We start from the raw sequence: 17,330 nt of genomic DNA, 5'->3' as shown, positions 1-17,330 counted from the left end.
ACATAGAAATGATAGGAGAGAGCATGTGAGGACATGACAGAGCTGAGTGACTTGGTGTATAGAGAGAAGAGGAGAGGGCCTAGAACCGAGCCCTGGAGGACACCAGTAGGGAGAGTACATGGTGCAGTCACAGATCCTCTCCACGTCACCTGGTAGGAGCGTCCTGCTAGGTAGGATGCAATTAAAAAGTGTGCAGAACCTGAGATACCCAGCCCTGAGAGGGTGGAGAGGAGTACCCTGAAAAGCTTCTACCCCCAAGCCTGCTAAACAAGACTACTAAATACAGTGGCAAGAAAAAGCATGTGAATCCTTTAGAATTACCTGGATTTCTGGATACATTTGTCATAAAATTGGATCTGATCTTCATCTAAGTCACAACAATAGACAAGCACAGTCTGCATAAACTAATAACACACAACCAATTATAAGTTTTCATGTCTTTATTGAACACACTGTGTAAACATTCACAGTGCAGGGTGAACAAAGTATGTGAACCCTTGGATTTAATAACTGGTTGACCCTCCTTTTTGCAGCAATAACCTCAACCAAACATTTTCTGTGGTTGCGTATCAGACCTGTACAATGGTCAGGAGGAATTTTGGACCATTCCTCTTTACAAAACTGTATCAGTTCAACAATATTCTTGGGATGTCTGGTGTGAACCGCTCTCTTGAGGTCATGCCACAGCATCTCAATCGGGTTGAGGTCAGGACTCTGACTGGGCCACTCCAGAAGGTGTATTTTCTTCTGTTGAAGCCATTCTGTTGTCAATTTACTTCTGTGTTTTTTGTTATTGTCCTGTTGCATCACCCAACTTCTGTTGAGCTTCAATTGGCTTCAACAGATAGCCTTACATTCTCCTGCAAAATGTGTTGATAAACTTGGGAATTCATTTTTCTGTCGATGATAGCAAGCTGTCCAGGCCCTGAGGCAGCAAAGCAGACCTAAATCATGATGCTCCCTCCACCATACTTTACAGTTGGGATGAAATTTTGATGTCAGTATGCTGTGCCTTTTTTTCTCCACACATAGTGTTGTGTGTTCCTTCCAAACAACACAACTTTAGTTTCATCTGTCCACAGAATATTTTGCCTGTAGCGCTGTGGAACATCCAGGTGTTCTTTTGTGAACTTCAGACATGCAGCAATGTTTTCTTTGGACAGCATTGGCTTCTTCCGTGATGTCCTCTCATTAACACCATTGTTGTTTAGTGTTTTACGTATCGTAGACTCGTCAACAGAGATGTTAGCATGTTCCAGAGATTTCTGTAAGTCTTTAGCTGACACTCTAGGATTCTTCTTAACCTCATTGAGCATTCTGCGCTGTGCTCTTGCAGTCATCTTTGAAGGACAGCCACTCCTAGGGAGAGTAGTAACAGTGCTGAACTTTCCCCATTTATAGACAATTTGTCTTACCGTGGACATCAAGGCTTTTAGAGATACTTTTGTAACCATTTCCAGCTTTATGCAAGTCAACAATTCTTAATCTTAGTTTTTTTTAGATCTATTTTGTTCAAGGCATGGTTCACATCAGACAATGCTTCTTGTGAATAGCAAACTCAAATTTTGTGAGTATTTTTTATAGGGCAGGGCAGCTCTAACCAACATCTCCAATTTCGTCTCATTGATTGGACTCAAGTTAGCTGACTCCTGACTTGAATTAGCTTTTGGAGAAGTCATTAGCCTAGGGGTTCACATACTCTTTCCAGCCTACACTGTGAAAGTTTAAATGTTGTGTTCAGTATAGGCAAGAAACATACAATAATTTGTATGTTATTAGTTTAAGCACACTGTGTTTGTCTATTGTTGTGACTTAGATGAAGATCAGAAGACATTTTATGACCAATTTATGCAGAAATCCAAGTAATTCCAAAGGGTTCACATACTTTTTGTGTAAACTCTACAGTTGTAATCTGTGGGTGTCACTGAGTAGGCTGATACCCACATTCAGTTAAGGCGGTACAGTCCAATATGAATGAATGTTCAATACGCACAATGGTTTGACTGAGGAGGTAATTTGCCACCGTCAAAGTCCTGCAATAAGACGCTAATATTTTTGACTCCAACACCATCATCAAGTTTGCTGATGACACAACGGTAGAAGGACTGATCACCAATGACAATAAGAGCTCTGACGCTAATGTTTATGTAAACTGTACCGAGTTGTAATCTGTGGGTGTCACTGAATAGGCTGAGACCCCATTCCATGGGTGCACAGACAGTGCACACTCCATAGGTAACGCTGTACAGTGCATATACTGTATGTATGCCCCAAATGCAATTATGCAGTCTAACACAGTGGGATTTCATGATTTTTTGGGGTATTTATTTTAAAATGTATTGAATTTTTTTTACTAGTTTTTATTATATTACCTCAGGCCATGCTTGTTTAGCATTATCTAGTCCAAACATGGCATAGTTCCACTATTTGTATCCATTTGCCTCACTTTCAATATGGGACTTTTCTTTTGAAGGCAACTCGCAAATCCATTATTGTGGCTAATAGTTATTGTGGCAAGCTTCACATTGGTGAGGACAGGGTAGAATTGGGGAGTTTGAAGGTGGCCTCAATTTCCTCTCCGTCTCTCTGGGCTAAGTCGTTCTGCAGAGAGGAATGCCTGCCATTCAAAGGGAAGACTTGTCGATTTAGAGAATTGAGATAGCCTGAACATTTACCATTTATTTACCATTGCACTAATCTCTGGTGGGTGGGCAGCTGACAAGTTACTTGAGACTTTAGTTCTGGGTTAACCGAAATTACCATTGCACAGAAGTCACTCACTGTTTTGAAGTGATTTATTGACAGCTGTCTCTGAACTCTGTCGGGATTTTTCCAGCTAATGTGAAAGGTCAGCAAGGGACTTCCTTGATGTTAGAGAAACCCAGCAGTGGGCCTTTTCCAGTTCACACAAACATTTGAATACTTATAGCTACTTTGTCACGTGTTCATAGTCTGGTTACCAGTCTTTTCAGCTTACATTCCACTCCTTGACACTCCTGTCAGTTGCCTACATAAACAGCCAGGGTTTAATTAATTAGGCCTAGGCATTATACTTTTTTATTGCACATTTAATTAAACTGACGCATTTGGTGATGTTCAACTTCAGTTCATTGGCACAAAATGTGTGTCAGACCAAAATATTATTGTGCAATTCATGCATCTCTGCTGGCATCTCCACTGGCCTCTATTACATCCATCCTCTCTCTATTCCTTTTATAACTCTTGAACCAGTAGTCTAGCCCAATGTGTGTCCCAATACACTGAGTGTACCAAACATTAGGAACACCATCCTAATGTTGAGTTGCATCCCCTTTTGCCCTCAGAACAGCCTCAATTCATCGGGGCATGAACTGTACAAGATGTTGAAAGCGTTCCACAGGGATGCTGGCCCATGTTGACTCCAATGCTCCCCACAGTTGTGTCAAGTTGGATGGATGGATGTTCGGTGGGTGGTGGACCATTCTTGATAAACACGGGAAACTGTTGACCCAGCAGCGCTGCAGTTCTTGACACACTCAAACCGGTTGGCCTGGCACCTATTATCATACCCCTTTCAAAGGCACTTACATCTTTTGTCTTGCCCATTCACCCTCTGAATTGCACACATACACAATCCATGCCTCAATTGTCTCAAGGCATAAAAATCCTTCTTTAACCTGTCTCCTCCCCTTCATCTACACTGATTGAAGTGGATTTAACAAGTGAAATCAATAAGAGATCATAGCTTTCACCTGGATTCACCCGGGTCAGTCTATGTCATGGATAGAGCAGATGTTCCTAATGTTTTGTACACTTAATGTAGCTTGGTCACCTATTTTGAGCAATTAAAACATATATTCGACAAAGAAGCACCTTGTTCTTGCTTGCTGGATATAAAATATGCTACAGTGTTCACAGTGGTGCGGAAGTGGTGGGGAAGCTTCTCTGGTGTGATGCGAATACATTGGCTGGTGGTAAAAAAGCATTGAACAGGAATGCTATGTTCTCCCCTTGCCAAATGTTTATGTTTATGATTGCAATTAAATTGATTATGTCAGAATGCTGAATGTTATAATGTTTCCAATCAAATGTATGAATTAAGTTTAAAAAAATGCAATCTAATTTGCGTGAACATTGTGATTGGATAGCTGTGTGGGTTATCAAATCAGGATCAAATCCTCTGATCTCTGATGTAATAGCTGAACAGAGACTGCAACCTGGCTAACGTGTTCACATGATAGACTTCAATAGAAGTTTTGTCACCAAAGCTCCATATACTACCCACCACTGCGACCTGTATGCTCTCGTTGGCTGGCCCTCGCTTCATACTCGTCGCCAAACCCACTGGCTCCAGGTAATCTATACGTCTTTGCTAGGTAAAGCCTCACCTTATCTCAGCTCACTGGTCACCATAGCAGCACCCACCCGTAGCAGGCGCTCCAGCAGGTATATTTCACTGGTCACCCCCAAAGCCAATTCCAATTTGGCCGCCTTTCCTTCCAGTTCTCTGCTGCCAATGACTGTAACGAATTGCAAAAATCACTGAAGCTGTAGACTCATATCTCCCTCACTAACTTTAAGCACCAGCTGTCAGAGCAGCTCACAGATCACTGCACCTGTACATAGCCCATCTGTAAATAGCCCATCCAACTACCTCATCCCCATACTGTTATTTTTGTACATTTTTTGCTCCATTGCACCCCAGTATCTCTACTTGCACATTCATCTTCTGCACATCTATCACTCCAGTGTTTAATTGCTAAATTGTAATTATTTCGCCACTTTTGGCCTATTTATTGCCTTACCTCCGTTATCTTACCTCATTTGCACACACTGTATATATACTTTTTTTCCTATTGTGTTATTGACTGTATGTTTGTTTATTCCATATGTAACTCTGTGTTGTTGTTTGTGTCACACTGCTTTGCTTTATCTTGGCCAGGTTGCAGTTGTAAATGAGATCTTGTTCTCAACTGGCCTACCTGGTTAAATAAAGGTGAAATAAAAAATAAAAGAAAAGCTTACAAGTTATCAATGCTTCATTATTACGTTCTATGCATGATGTGATAGTTATTAGCCAGAATGTAGGCCTAATGTAGGCTATAGCCTGTAAAGTATAGTCTGCTGAGTTTGAAGTAAACCTAATTCACAATGGTAGGTATACTCTTAGAAAAATCGGTTCCCCATAGGAGAACCCTTTTGGTTCCAGGTAGAACTCTTTTGGGTTACATTTAGTACCCTCTGGAAAAAGGGTTCTACATGGAACGCAATAGGGTTATACCTGGAACCAAAAAGGGTTATTCAAAGAGTCGAAGACCTCTTTTAGGTTGTACTAGGTAACTATATTACTCCATGCGCTGACCAACTGGCAAGTGTCTTCACTGACATTTTCAACCTCTCCCTGTCTGAGTCTGTAATATCAACATGTTTCAAGCAGACCACCATAGTCCCTGTGACCAAGAATACTAAGGTAACCTGCCTAAATGACTACCGACCCGTAGAACTCACGTCTGTAGCCATGAAATGCTTTGAAAGGCTGTTTATGGCTCACATCAACACCATTATCCCAGAAACCCTAGACCCACTCCAATTTGCATACCGCCCCAACAGATCCACAGATGATGCAATCTCTATTGCACTCCACACTGCCCTTTCCCATCTGGACAAAAGGAACACCTATGTGAGAATGCTATTCGTTGACTACGGCTCAGCGTTCAACACCATAGTGCCCTCAGAGCTCATCACTAAACTAAGTACCCTGGGACTAAACACCTCCCTCTGCAACTGGATCCTGGACTTCCTGACAGGCCGCTCCCAGGTGATAAGGGTAGGTAACAACACCCACTCTCATCAACGGGGTTGTAGTGGAGCAGGTTGAGAGCTTCAAGTTCCTTGGCGTCCACATCACCAACAAACTAACATGGTCCAAGCACAACAAGACAGTCATGAAGAGGGCACGACATAACCTATTCCCCCCCAGGAGACTGAAATAAATTGGCATGGGTCCTCAGATCCTCAAAAGGTTTTACAGCTGTACCATCGAGAGCATCCTGACGGGTCTGCATCACGGCCTGGTATGGCAACTGTTCGGCCTCCGACCGCAAGGCACTACAGAGGGTAGTGCGCACGGCCCAGTACATCACCGGGGCCAAGCTTCCTGCCATCCAGGACCTCTATACCAGGCGGTGTCAGAGGAACGCCCTAAAAATTGTGAAAGACTCCAGCCACCCTAATCATAGACTGTTCTCTCTGCTACCGCACGGCAAGCTGTACCGGAGCGCCAAGTCTAGGTCCAACAGGCTTCTAAACAGCTTCTACCCCCAAGCCATAAGACTCTTGAACAACTAATCAAATGGCTACCCAGACTATTTGCATGCCCCCCCAATTCTACGCTGCCACTACTCTCCGTTATCTATACATAGTCACTTTAACAACTCTACCTACATGTACTTAATACCTCAATTACCTCGACACCAATTACCTCGACACTGTAAGGTCCACACCTGTTGTATCCGGCGCATGTGACAAATAACATTTGATTTGATTTGATCATGGAAGGGAGAATAGGCTAGAGGTAGAACATAAATGTTTTGTTGGATTTCTCTGTAATGGAAGTCCATCGACAGCGTATCTGGAAAAGTCATTTCCTTACATCTGGAAAAGGGAAAGTACATATGATCTATGGGGGAGGAGATGACATTTACACAACCAAACTAGTCTAGTCTGCTCCCATTTCTAACTTCCAAGTCTACCTTACACTGATATCTAAATGTCCTTCTTGGTGTGCTATGATATTTAGGGTTGTTTGTAGAAACACAATTGAATTTAGATAATTATTTCACACACTTGTTGTTTGTCTAGGCTACATCCCTGAAACGTGAATCCATACACTGGCATCCATACATCCCTGAAACGTGAATCCATACACTGGCATCCATACATCCCTGAAACATGAATCCATACACTGGCATCCATACATCCCTGAAACGTGAATCCATACACTGGCATCCATACATCCCTGAAACATTAATCCATACACTGGCATCCATACATCCCTGAAACGTGAATCCATACACTGGCATCCATACATCCCTGAAACATGAATCCATACACTGGCATCCATACATCCCTGAAACATGAACCCATGCACTGGCATCCATACATCCCTGAAACATGAACCCATACACTGGCATCCATACATCCCTGGGTTAATGTACTTCCTCAATAGCTGTAAAAGCATCATGTTACTTTCACCATTTGTACCTTTTCTCCCTGAAGAACAACCATATTTTCGCAAAAACTCCATTTTGTGAACATTGCATGAGCTGCTTAACCCAGAAGTCTGAAACCAGATTCACATCCTCACACAGTCTACTTTATTTTCCAGATGTCTTGTATCATGCTGAGGAAGCACAGTAGCCTGCACAGCATTACAAATAGTTCAGAATCTTGGCCATTAGTTTCAATACACTCTGAATACAGGAAAACTCAGTCTCCCACAGAGTTGGTGGTGATAAATGGTGCCAGTGAGCACAGCACGTGACTGCATTTTGTCTGTGTCTGCGCCTGGTTTCCCGATATGGATGGATCTTAAGCTTACGAGACGCTAACATGTTGTTACACATCATGAGATATATTGAGGTAAAAAAATACAGTAGCCTTCAATTAGCAAAATAGAACTCAATTGATTGAACATGAACTTGATTTCAATATGATTGAAATACATAGTCCTATAAAGCCTATACTGTTTTTACATTTTAATGCAGTCATCTCGGTTTTCATTTGAAGAATATTTTTATCCTTTGCTTGTTTGTAACAATTGCAAAGCCATTGGCAACTTTGTATTTCTGTTGAACTTTGTGGTCACAGAGGTGTATAAACATCCTTATTGTATGTTTAGTGGAGATCTTCTGTGTATAAAGTGACGCGGAAGGGCAAAAAAAACCATCTAACGACTCACTTAGCTGTTCTACGAGTGGTCTGAGGCAGTCGCTAAATAACGTGTTTTCAGGTGAAACTTTAGTAACAAGGGTTTTGGGAAACCATTGAGGCACGAATCCCATTCAAGTCATTGGACCGACATTAGCATTTTTTGCGCATCATGTTCAAAACATCTATAATTGACTTTGTTGAGCTTTACAATCAATTTGAAATACTTTCAGATGATTTGGACATGGTGCGTGAAAAATGCTAATATTGGTCCATTGACTTGAATGGGATTTGTGCCACAAATGCTAGAACATTAGCATGTGGAAACAGTGCCAAGGAAAGTAAACCAAATCATGGATTGCTGTCATACCTTTTCCATAGACTGCTTACAGGGTAAGGAAACCAATGTGTAATTTTGTAATTTGAGTGAACAATCGCTTTAAGATTCTTTTGGGAAACTGGGCCCTGGTTAATTAGGAACCGCTCCAAGTCCCTGACCTGAATCGTGGATAGAGGAAGTCAACTGCCATTTTAATGACAGCAACAGATGTGAGGTAAGCATACCGGTACACACTGGAGACCTGAAGCACCGGTGAGCATCTTGAAGCAAACAAAGTAACACACATCCAGAACAGACTACAAATAAATTCCAAGGTCATACAGGATTAGTAGATGCATTACAATACACATGCATTACAATACAGCAAACAAACCTGTTTAGGATCTTGTAGAACAGAGTACCACATTGACACAATACTATATGACAGCAAACGCATGCTGTATGCTGTCCATTTAGAATAAAAGTAACATTTGTTCACTAGAGCACCCTGTCAAACATACCTAAGCCTGTCTATTCTGTGAGACTTTAAAGTAACATCATGCAATTTTTAAGATGCTAAATATTGGACTTGGTGTGTTTTACACATGAATGGCATGCATTGTGTTGTTAATTACTTTGTCTTGAATATTGATTAATGTAAGGTTTTTATGCAAACCTGTGCATATGGTCATTGGTCATTACAGAAACTATACTTTCATCCAACACTTACTAATTTCTAAGTTAATTTAGTTAAATTAGGCGCCACCCTGTGATAGTGATTGGTATTGCACATTTCTCCAACCTTTGAATTCTCCCCCAACTACAAACTATCAATAAATGCACCAAACAAAAACCTCAAAATCAACCACTTTTATTCTCAGTTTCATGCAAAGAAAAAACATTGTTACATGTACTGTATGACTGGCAGTGGCTTACATGGACAGTATCCACAATTACACAGCAGTACACAGTCAACACACCTCAGTGAGGATTCAAAACTGACTTTAAACTGATGAAAGTTTTCTTCTTGGATGATTTGGGACATAATATGGTACTTTGACGTATCCAACAGTATATGGTGTGATTGTTCCTCCACCGAGTAATTCCTCCATAGAGTATATCAGATCATTTAAACAACGTAAGCATCTGATATTTTATATTGGGCATGTTAATCGTCCTCAGTTCAGTGTTCTGTACATGCACAAAATACTTTAAAGCTATAACAAATGTTTAAGGAATATAACAAATGGATACTTACAGTATCCTGACATTTAATAATCTCAGAAATAAACACAAACTCAAAAATCACAACTTACTGGCAAGTGTCAGTGATCAACTATGACGAATTGAAAGGGGCAAAGGGCATAAAATAAAAAATGTAAAGACAAAATAACCGCTTAAAATCAATTTTCTAAGATAAAATAAAAACCACATTTTACAACACCATTGAGGGTATTTATGTAATATGATATTTCGAATAGGTAATTGTCTACTAACCAAGTTAGGTGTTTTTTTTCCTAACATTCCCATTAAAACGAACAATTCATAGAGGGTTACAATTAAAGAGTAATTCACATCATAAACAACACATCTAATAGTTATAGGTACTGTATTTGAATGATATAAAAATACAAGATTCCTCTCATTAAAATACCTAAATGTTGCAATCTAATTAAGGTCCGTAGTCATCATAATTACTCTAACTTCACCCCTACATGATATGTCACCTCAGAATTAGATGTAAATCTAACTATCATTACAATGAAAATGTAAGAGTAACGACACACATCAGGAAGTACTATTACGTACAAAACAATCCTTGTAGAAAACAAAATGGCCGGTATAAAAAAGAATGGGGAAAAAAGGCCATCAAAAAGTGGTTTGGGGTGATTAGTGGTGCTGATAATCCAAATAAGGATGCTGTCCTATTACTTTATTTGTATCGCATGTCCCGTACCTAGTGGTCTGGGAAGGTTAGTGGGACAGGTTACATTACATCAACAACTCTGCCGTATAAATACTTTCTAATGATTACGTTTCCCATACAAAGCTAAAGTGCATCTTTATCTCAAATGCCTGTACACATTGGATTGGATCATTCTATTAGGAAGAATTTGCACAAGAGATTTTCTACCGGTGACATCATCAAACCCTCATTAAACTGTACATTGGCACCTTGCTAACTTCACTTTCTCTGAGACATGGTTCCTCCTTCTACAGTAGACGTGTGCCCAAAGGAACTCCGTAAAACCCTTTCGTCTACCTTTAGATCGATGTGCTTCCATTGTGGCTTTGTTTTTACTGCCTTACTGATACATCTTCACATGGCCATGCAGTGAGGTGGTGTTGCCCCCACAGTCCACATACTGGTACATCTCCTGGGAGACCTGCTCCGAGTGCCCAAAGTAGGATGTGGTCACAGTCACCCTGAAAACCAGTCAATAGACAGTAGTCAGTTTCCCCAAAATGGCTGCCCACATGGGCGTGTGAGGTTGGACAAAATAAATAGTGTAGGTACAGCAACATGTGTAAACTCAATGTATTAGTAGAGATATTTGAAAAGGTACAATGCATTCAGAAAGTGTTCAGACCCTTGACTTTTTCCAAATTTTGTTACGTTACAGCTTTATAGTAAAATGTATTAAATCTTTTTATCCCCTCATCAATCTACACAAAATACCCCATAATGACAAAGCAAACAGGCTTTTAAACATTTCTGCAAATATATATATATATATATATAATTAATACTAATGAAATATCATATATTAAGAATGATGGAGGCGACTGTGTTCTTGCGGAACGTCAATGCTGCAGAAATGTTTTGGTATCCTTCCCAGATCTGTGCCTCGACACAATCCTGTCTTGGAGCTCTATGGACAATTCCTTCGACCTCATGGCTTGGTTCTTGCTCTGACATGCACTGTCAACTGTGGAACCTTATATAGACCAGTGTGTGCCTTTCCAAATCATGTCCAATTAATTGTTTTTACCACAGGTGGACTCCAATCAAGTTGTAGAAACATCTCAAGGATGATCAATGGAAACAGGATGCACCTGAGCTCAATTTTGCGTCTCATAGCAAAGGGTCTGAATACTAATGTAAATAAGGTTTTTCAGCTTTTTTTTTCTTTTTATACATTTCCGAACATTTCTAAAAACCTGTTTTTACTTTGTTATTATGGGGTATTGTGTGTAGATTGATGAGCAAAAAATGTTTGGGGACACATTTCAGAATAAGGCTGTAACGTAACAAAATGTGGAAAAGGGGAAGGGGTCTGAATACTTTCCGAATGCACTGTATACTTACTGCATCATGACCACAATGTTGTGAACCTTTATGGACTTCAGGGTGCAATAGTCGCTGCAAACACAAAACATTTATTAAAGAAATGTCACGATTTGTACTGTCAACCACACAATAAAATGTAATAAGTTGTGAAATACTTACAACATATAACTCATCTCATCAGCAATGACTGTGGGAACCGTGTAGTCAATCTGAAATAAACAATATGTTGTAATGCAGCCATTATCCATCTCCCATATTGAACAGGGCGGTTGAGTGCTGACTAACTAAGTAATGAGTCACTTTTGAGGGCAACAGTCCAAAAATCTCATCCTTATTCTATCCTTGCTTCTACTGATGACCTCAGAACAGGGACAGGTGTTCTAGTGGATTCAACAACAACAAAATTCATTATCAACGTTGCCTGATTTTGTTGCTAGATTTTGCAGTAAAGCGGGTGGAACAATGAGCTACTGTGTTGAGGGATAGAAAAGCACTTCAGGACAGTTGAAGGTACAACTTTGATGCACACTTCATACACTATAATATGTTTAGAACAAGCCGTTATACCAAGGCATGTTATTCTAAACTACACATGGTAAAGACCCACCTGCTGCATATCCAGTGGTATGATGGTCGTCACATTGCTAATACGGGCCTTCCCAATCACCGTCTTAGAGAACTGCACTTGGGCTGTGATGTTGGTCAGGGATACAGCGTAGTAGTTGTTATTGGTGATGTTCAGAGTGTTCTAGAAGAAAAGCCATACGGCACAACAGTTGTTGGAAAGAGTGTCATTACGTTGGACCCACTCCAATTTGCATACTGCCCCAACAGATCCACAGATGACGCAATCTTTATTGCACTCCACACTGCCCTCTCCCACCTGGACAAGAAGAACACCTATGCGAGAATACTGTTCATCGGCTACAGCTCAGCGTTCAACACCGTAGTGCCCTCCAAGCTCATCACTAAGCTCAGGACCCTGGGACTGAACACCTCCCTTTGTAACTGGATCCTGGACTTCCTGACGGGCCGCCCCCAGGTTAAAAAAAAGAAGCATTTCCCAGGTGGTGAGGGTAGGCAACAACACATCCACCACGTTGACCCTCAACACGGGGCCCCTCAGGGCTGCGTGCTTATTTCCCTCCTGTACTCCCTGTTCATCCACGACTGCGTGACCGCACGTCTCCAACACCATCATTAAGTTTGCTAACGACACAACGGTGGTAAGCCTGATCACCTCCTCCTCAGTGACCTGGCAGAGTGGAGCCAGGTCAACAACCTCTCCCTCAACGTCAGCAAGACAAAGGAGCTGATTGTGGACTACAGAAAACGGAGTGCCGAGCATACCCCCCTCCATATTGACAGGGCTGTAGTGGAGCGGGTCGAGAGCTTCAAGTTCCTCTGTGTCCACATCAGTACGGAATTAACATTGTCCAGGCGGTACCGATGCACCAAGTCCGGAACCAACAGGACCCTGAACAGCTTCTACCCCCCAAGCCTTAAGACTGCTACATTGTTAACCAAAAAACTACCAGGACTCTCTTTTGATTCATCACATACGCTGCTGCTACTGTTTATTATCTATCCTGTTGCCTAGTCACTTTACCCCTACCTATATGTACATATTTCCCTCAATTACCTCATACCTCTGTACACTCACTCGGTGCTTGTACCCAGTGTATATAGCCAAGTTATTGTTACTCATGGTGTATTTATTCCTTGTGTTATTGTTGTTTTATTATTTTTCTCTCTGCATTGTTGGGAACGGCCGGTAAGTACGCATTTCACTGTTAGTCTACACCCTTTGTTTACGAAGCACATGACAAATACAATTTGATTTGAATCCATGTCAACCCTTAGACGGAAACACAAGAAGGACAACTAAAACCAGAGAGAGGATCTTACCGTGATATTGAGATAGACAATCCGTTGGTCCTGGTCATAGGAGACGAATGCAGACTTCACGCCCACATAGGAGACGTCGATAGAACGAGGGAACAGGAAAAACACAGCCAGGCCAGACAGCAGAAGGCAAAGAGACACGGACACAGTGACATAAAGCTTTCTGCAAGAAAAAGGGAGGAAGCGCCATTAAAAGAGAGAAGTTGGATATAGACCACAGTCAACCACAGTTGAATCAATTGCACATCTTTCAATAAAGAGACGTCTGGCTGAGTGAGATGAGACTTACGTTCTCCTTGGCTGAAGCCTCTGGTCACTGTATGGAATCAGAGCCACAAGCTGGTTCTCTTGGCCTGCATTACAGATGTGATGACAAAGCCATTTACAGAGGAAACTGATATTGGTTCAACTTATGTCTTTTCCATTTTCAATTCATGTTGGAAGTCAGTGTTTCTAGGAAGCCTAGTTTCTGGTTTTGCATTCTTGTTTGAATATCAAGTCAAAATGCAAATTAGGCAAAATTATTAGCAGCTCATGAGGGACAGTTTAACTACAGATGTAGGTGTGCATTATGTCAGTGAGTGAGGGTTCATGTTTATTACTGTGTAGGAATGTATTTGTTTCGTGTTTATCCACTTACCCCGTGGTATTCTGCCAGTGCCCTGGCATGTGGGGCATGTGACACTGTCTCTGCCAGTAAATTCCACATAGGGGAACTGAGAGACATCTCCATTCTTTCCATCCTCTTCACCCTGTGTATCTATGTACTCTGGACCAGTCGTCAGGCCACTCTGACTGCCACGGTCGTCTTTCCCCTTCGACAAGTGGGAGTGTGACTTCCCCATCACTAGAGCTTTCTGTGAATAAAACATGTAAGATCTAATAAGTAGGTGTGGTTGGTAGTGAAAACTCATGCCACATATTCATTTGATATTTACATGGTAGTTATGGTCAGTTTACACATTGTTTTATACTACTTCTGTACTATAACAATGTACCTGCCTATCATGACAGGTTTTAAAGCCATTTTATATTGTATAAAGGATACCATTCTCCTATTTCATTTTTGCATGGATTATTTTGTTTTGTTTAGACCAGTTTACACCAACTCCCCAAAAGCTCTTATCAAGTGTGTACCATATATGTAATTCATGCGTGTTTGAAACAATTACTGTCAAACAAAAGATACTTCTGGCTGAGGCATTAGGCAGGGCTGCTCAATTAGTCCATTTGTATTTGTATTGGTTACTCAAAGCATGGCTCTTCATATCAAGAAAGGGAATTTTCAAGGTGTTTCATCACTTGGCAATGAATTTAAACTATGTCAACTGGCTGATAGCACCATATTTTTGAGAGACAGGAATGAGGTTTCTAAAGCAGTTTCCTGTATTGAAGACTTTAACTTAGTTTCGGGTTTGAAAAGGTATATCAAAAAGTCAGTCTTATTTCCACTCAAGGACTGTGTTTTACAGGAAGTATATGGTATCCCAATTAAAGATAAGGTTACTTATCTTGGAATTGTTATATGCAAGGATGAAAAACAAAGGACTGAATTAAACTTTAACACCATTATTGAGAAAACAAAGAAGAAATTGAACCTCTGGTTGATGAGAGATATTTCGTTATACGGTCGGGTTTTATTGTCCAAAGCTGAAGGGTTATCCAGATCGGTTTATGTCTCGTTATCACTTGAATTATCCCCTAAAATGGTAAAGGGCTTAGATAAGATTCTTTATAATTTCATTTGGAGGAAAAAGCCTCACTATCTACGGAAAGATATTCTCACTAATACCCAAGAACAAGGAGGTTTTGAGGTTTTAGATTTCAATACTCTAAATAATACTTTTAAAATAAATTGGATTCTGAAGTATATTAAGAACCAGAAGAGTATTTGGAATGTCTTCCCTAAGTATTTATTTGACTCTGTTGGTGGTTTAGAATTTTTGCTTCAATGTAATTTTGATGTTGATAAAATCCCAGTAAAATTGGCCAAATTCCATAAGCAGGAAATTTTAGCTTGGATGTTAGCGTATAAACACAATTTTTCCCCTCAGACATTTTCTATGGAACAACAAACATATACGATTTAAAAATAAGGTCTCTTTTTTTTCATAACTGGTTTGAGAATACAATTATTTTGGTTGGTCAGTTACTGAATGAGGATGGATATCTACTCTCATATGGGGAATTTCTTGATAAGTTTAAAATTCCAATAACCCCGAAAGAATATGCAATTGTTTTAGATACGATTCCAAGGGGGGTTGTATCTCTTTTAAATTCCTCTGTGGTTGATGTAAGTAACATAGATTTACATGAAAATATATTCATTGATAATATTAACATCAAAGATAAATGTAGTAATAAACAGATTAGGAATATTGTTTGTGCTACTACAATTCCCTCAGCAAGATTCTTTTGGTCAAATATCTATGGTGATATACAATGGGGGAAAGCATGGAAAATTGCTAACAAATATTGTATCAGTAACAAGGTAAAGGAAGTTTCATTTAAAATGTTACATGGAATTTATCCTGTGAAACATGTTTTGGAAAGATTCAAGCTGAATATTGACTATAAATGTGATTTCTGTGGAATGGAGAAGGAGACCATTTTGCATTTGTTTTTGTCTGTATTTATAGTAGAATTTTTTTGGGATTGACATACAGAATTTTGTTACAAAACAAAATAGGACCAGTTGTACTATTTAATGGTTTTGATATAATTATTTATTTCAGAAATTCTGACATAGATAAAGTTGTAGTATATTTATTTCAACTGCTAATAATACTAGGTACATTTCATATTCACAAATGCAAATGGTCTAATTCAAAACCTAACTTTTTCCACTTTATAAATGAATTTAAACAATATGGCACTACATTAACTAAAATGAAAAACAAAAAGACAATTAAAACTTGTATTATTAATGAATATGATTTGTTTGTTTAGGATTCCTGGCAATGTAAATAGTATGTATGCTTGTTTGCATGTAACTATTCCTCTTTTGTTTGTTGATATTTCTTAATAAAAATTAAAATATTTTTTAAAGACACTTGTTCTGACCAAAGTTTGGTCTGGACCAAATATATGTAGCCTAGCCAGCAAAACACATCGCACCGTGTCTTCTGCTCCTGCTATACATTGTGCGCCTATGGTCGAGATACTGTGCAGACGACCATTATGCTACATGGTACACGATGTTACTTCCAGAGAAACTCTTTCGCCCGCCTGCCATTTTAATCCAAAACTCCCGAATACATTGTTGCGTATTTGCTCCGATATTCTGTTGTATTTTTATTTGGTGTCAAGTTATTGATGTGAATCATTGTGTAGAATACTTGCATAGGGCATTGGCATGGATAAAATGTTTCCATCTTGCAAAATGTTGCCCGGATCCTCTGACAACATCAAAGCACCACTGTGCGGTATTCCACACGCACGACGGATATGATCAAAATGGCAACATTCGATATTGGATTCATCTGCTTACCTTTGCGTATATTCACGCAGAATTGCTTTACATATGCTTGGTCACGAACAGCCGCTGTTTATGTCAATATAGTACTGACATTAATACACGCACTAGTATTTTGCCAGCGGCTCAGACGATGACGTCACGTTCGTATGGCAAAGTAGGAAACCTTCAAAATAAAAGACCGCATTTCAAAAAATGTCAAGGTGTATAACTCATTCAAATTATATTGAATTTTAATCAATGGACACTTTTATTGTGCCAACAAGAAATTGCGATGTCATTTCTGAAAACAAATGTAAAAAATATATTTTCTAAGACCAATAATGAAAATACAATGTTGACACTAGTATGTTGAGAATATTGGGTCGTAAAGAGAACGTTTCTACCTGTCTCAGCTAAAGTGTGGTGAAAAATACTCAGTAGGGTCTCTA

At 39.9% G+C, this 17,330-nt stretch overlaps 1 protein-coding gene across 1 annotated transcript; it reads right to left on the bottom strand.

Moving 5' to 3' along the window:
* Positions 1–9,082: 9,082 nt before the first annotated feature.
* On the bottom strand, positions 9,083–17,068 carry LOC115176981 (transmembrane protein 106B). The gene is made up of 8 exons (XM_029737410.1): positions 16,915–17,068; positions 14,065–14,281; positions 13,714–13,777; positions 13,428–13,587; positions 12,127–12,267; positions 11,679–11,728; positions 11,538–11,591; positions 9,083–10,654 (listed from the first exon to the last, which is right to left on the bottom strand). Exons 2-8 carry the CDS (start codon positions 14,267–14,269, stop codon positions 10,534–10,536), a joined length of 795 nt encoding a protein of 264 aa, XP_029593270.1. The 5' UTR covers positions 14,270–14,281; positions 16,915–17,068; the 3' UTR covers positions 9,083–10,533.
* Positions 17,069–17,330: the final 262 nt, after the last annotated feature.

Source organism: Salmo trutta, chromosome 37, assembly GCF_901001165.1.
Source record: "Salmo trutta chromosome 37, fSalTru1.1, whole genome shotgun sequence".
Lineage (NCBI taxonomy): Eukaryota > Metazoa > Chordata > Actinopteri > Salmoniformes > Salmonidae > Salmo > Salmo trutta.
Note: the sequence above shows the minus strand (reverse complement) of the source record. Positions and strands in the feature narration are given on the sequence as shown.

What these genes read in the sequence shown, in the direction of transcription:
- LOC115176981 (XM_029737410.1), bottom strand. Translation starts at nt 14,269, where the DNA reads ATGGGGAAGTCACACTCCCACTTGTCGAAGGGGAAAGACGACCGTGGC. An exon ending in TTGTCTATCTCAATATCACG is followed by an intron (nt 12,268 to 13,427) that starts GTAAGATCCTCT and finishes CTTTTCTTCTAG; the next exon opens with AACACTCTGAACATCACCAA. An exon ending in TACCACTGGATATGCAGCAG is followed by an intron (nt 11,729 to 12,126) that starts GTGGGTCTTTAC and finishes TGTTTATTTCAG; the next exon opens with ATTGACTACACGGTTCCCAC.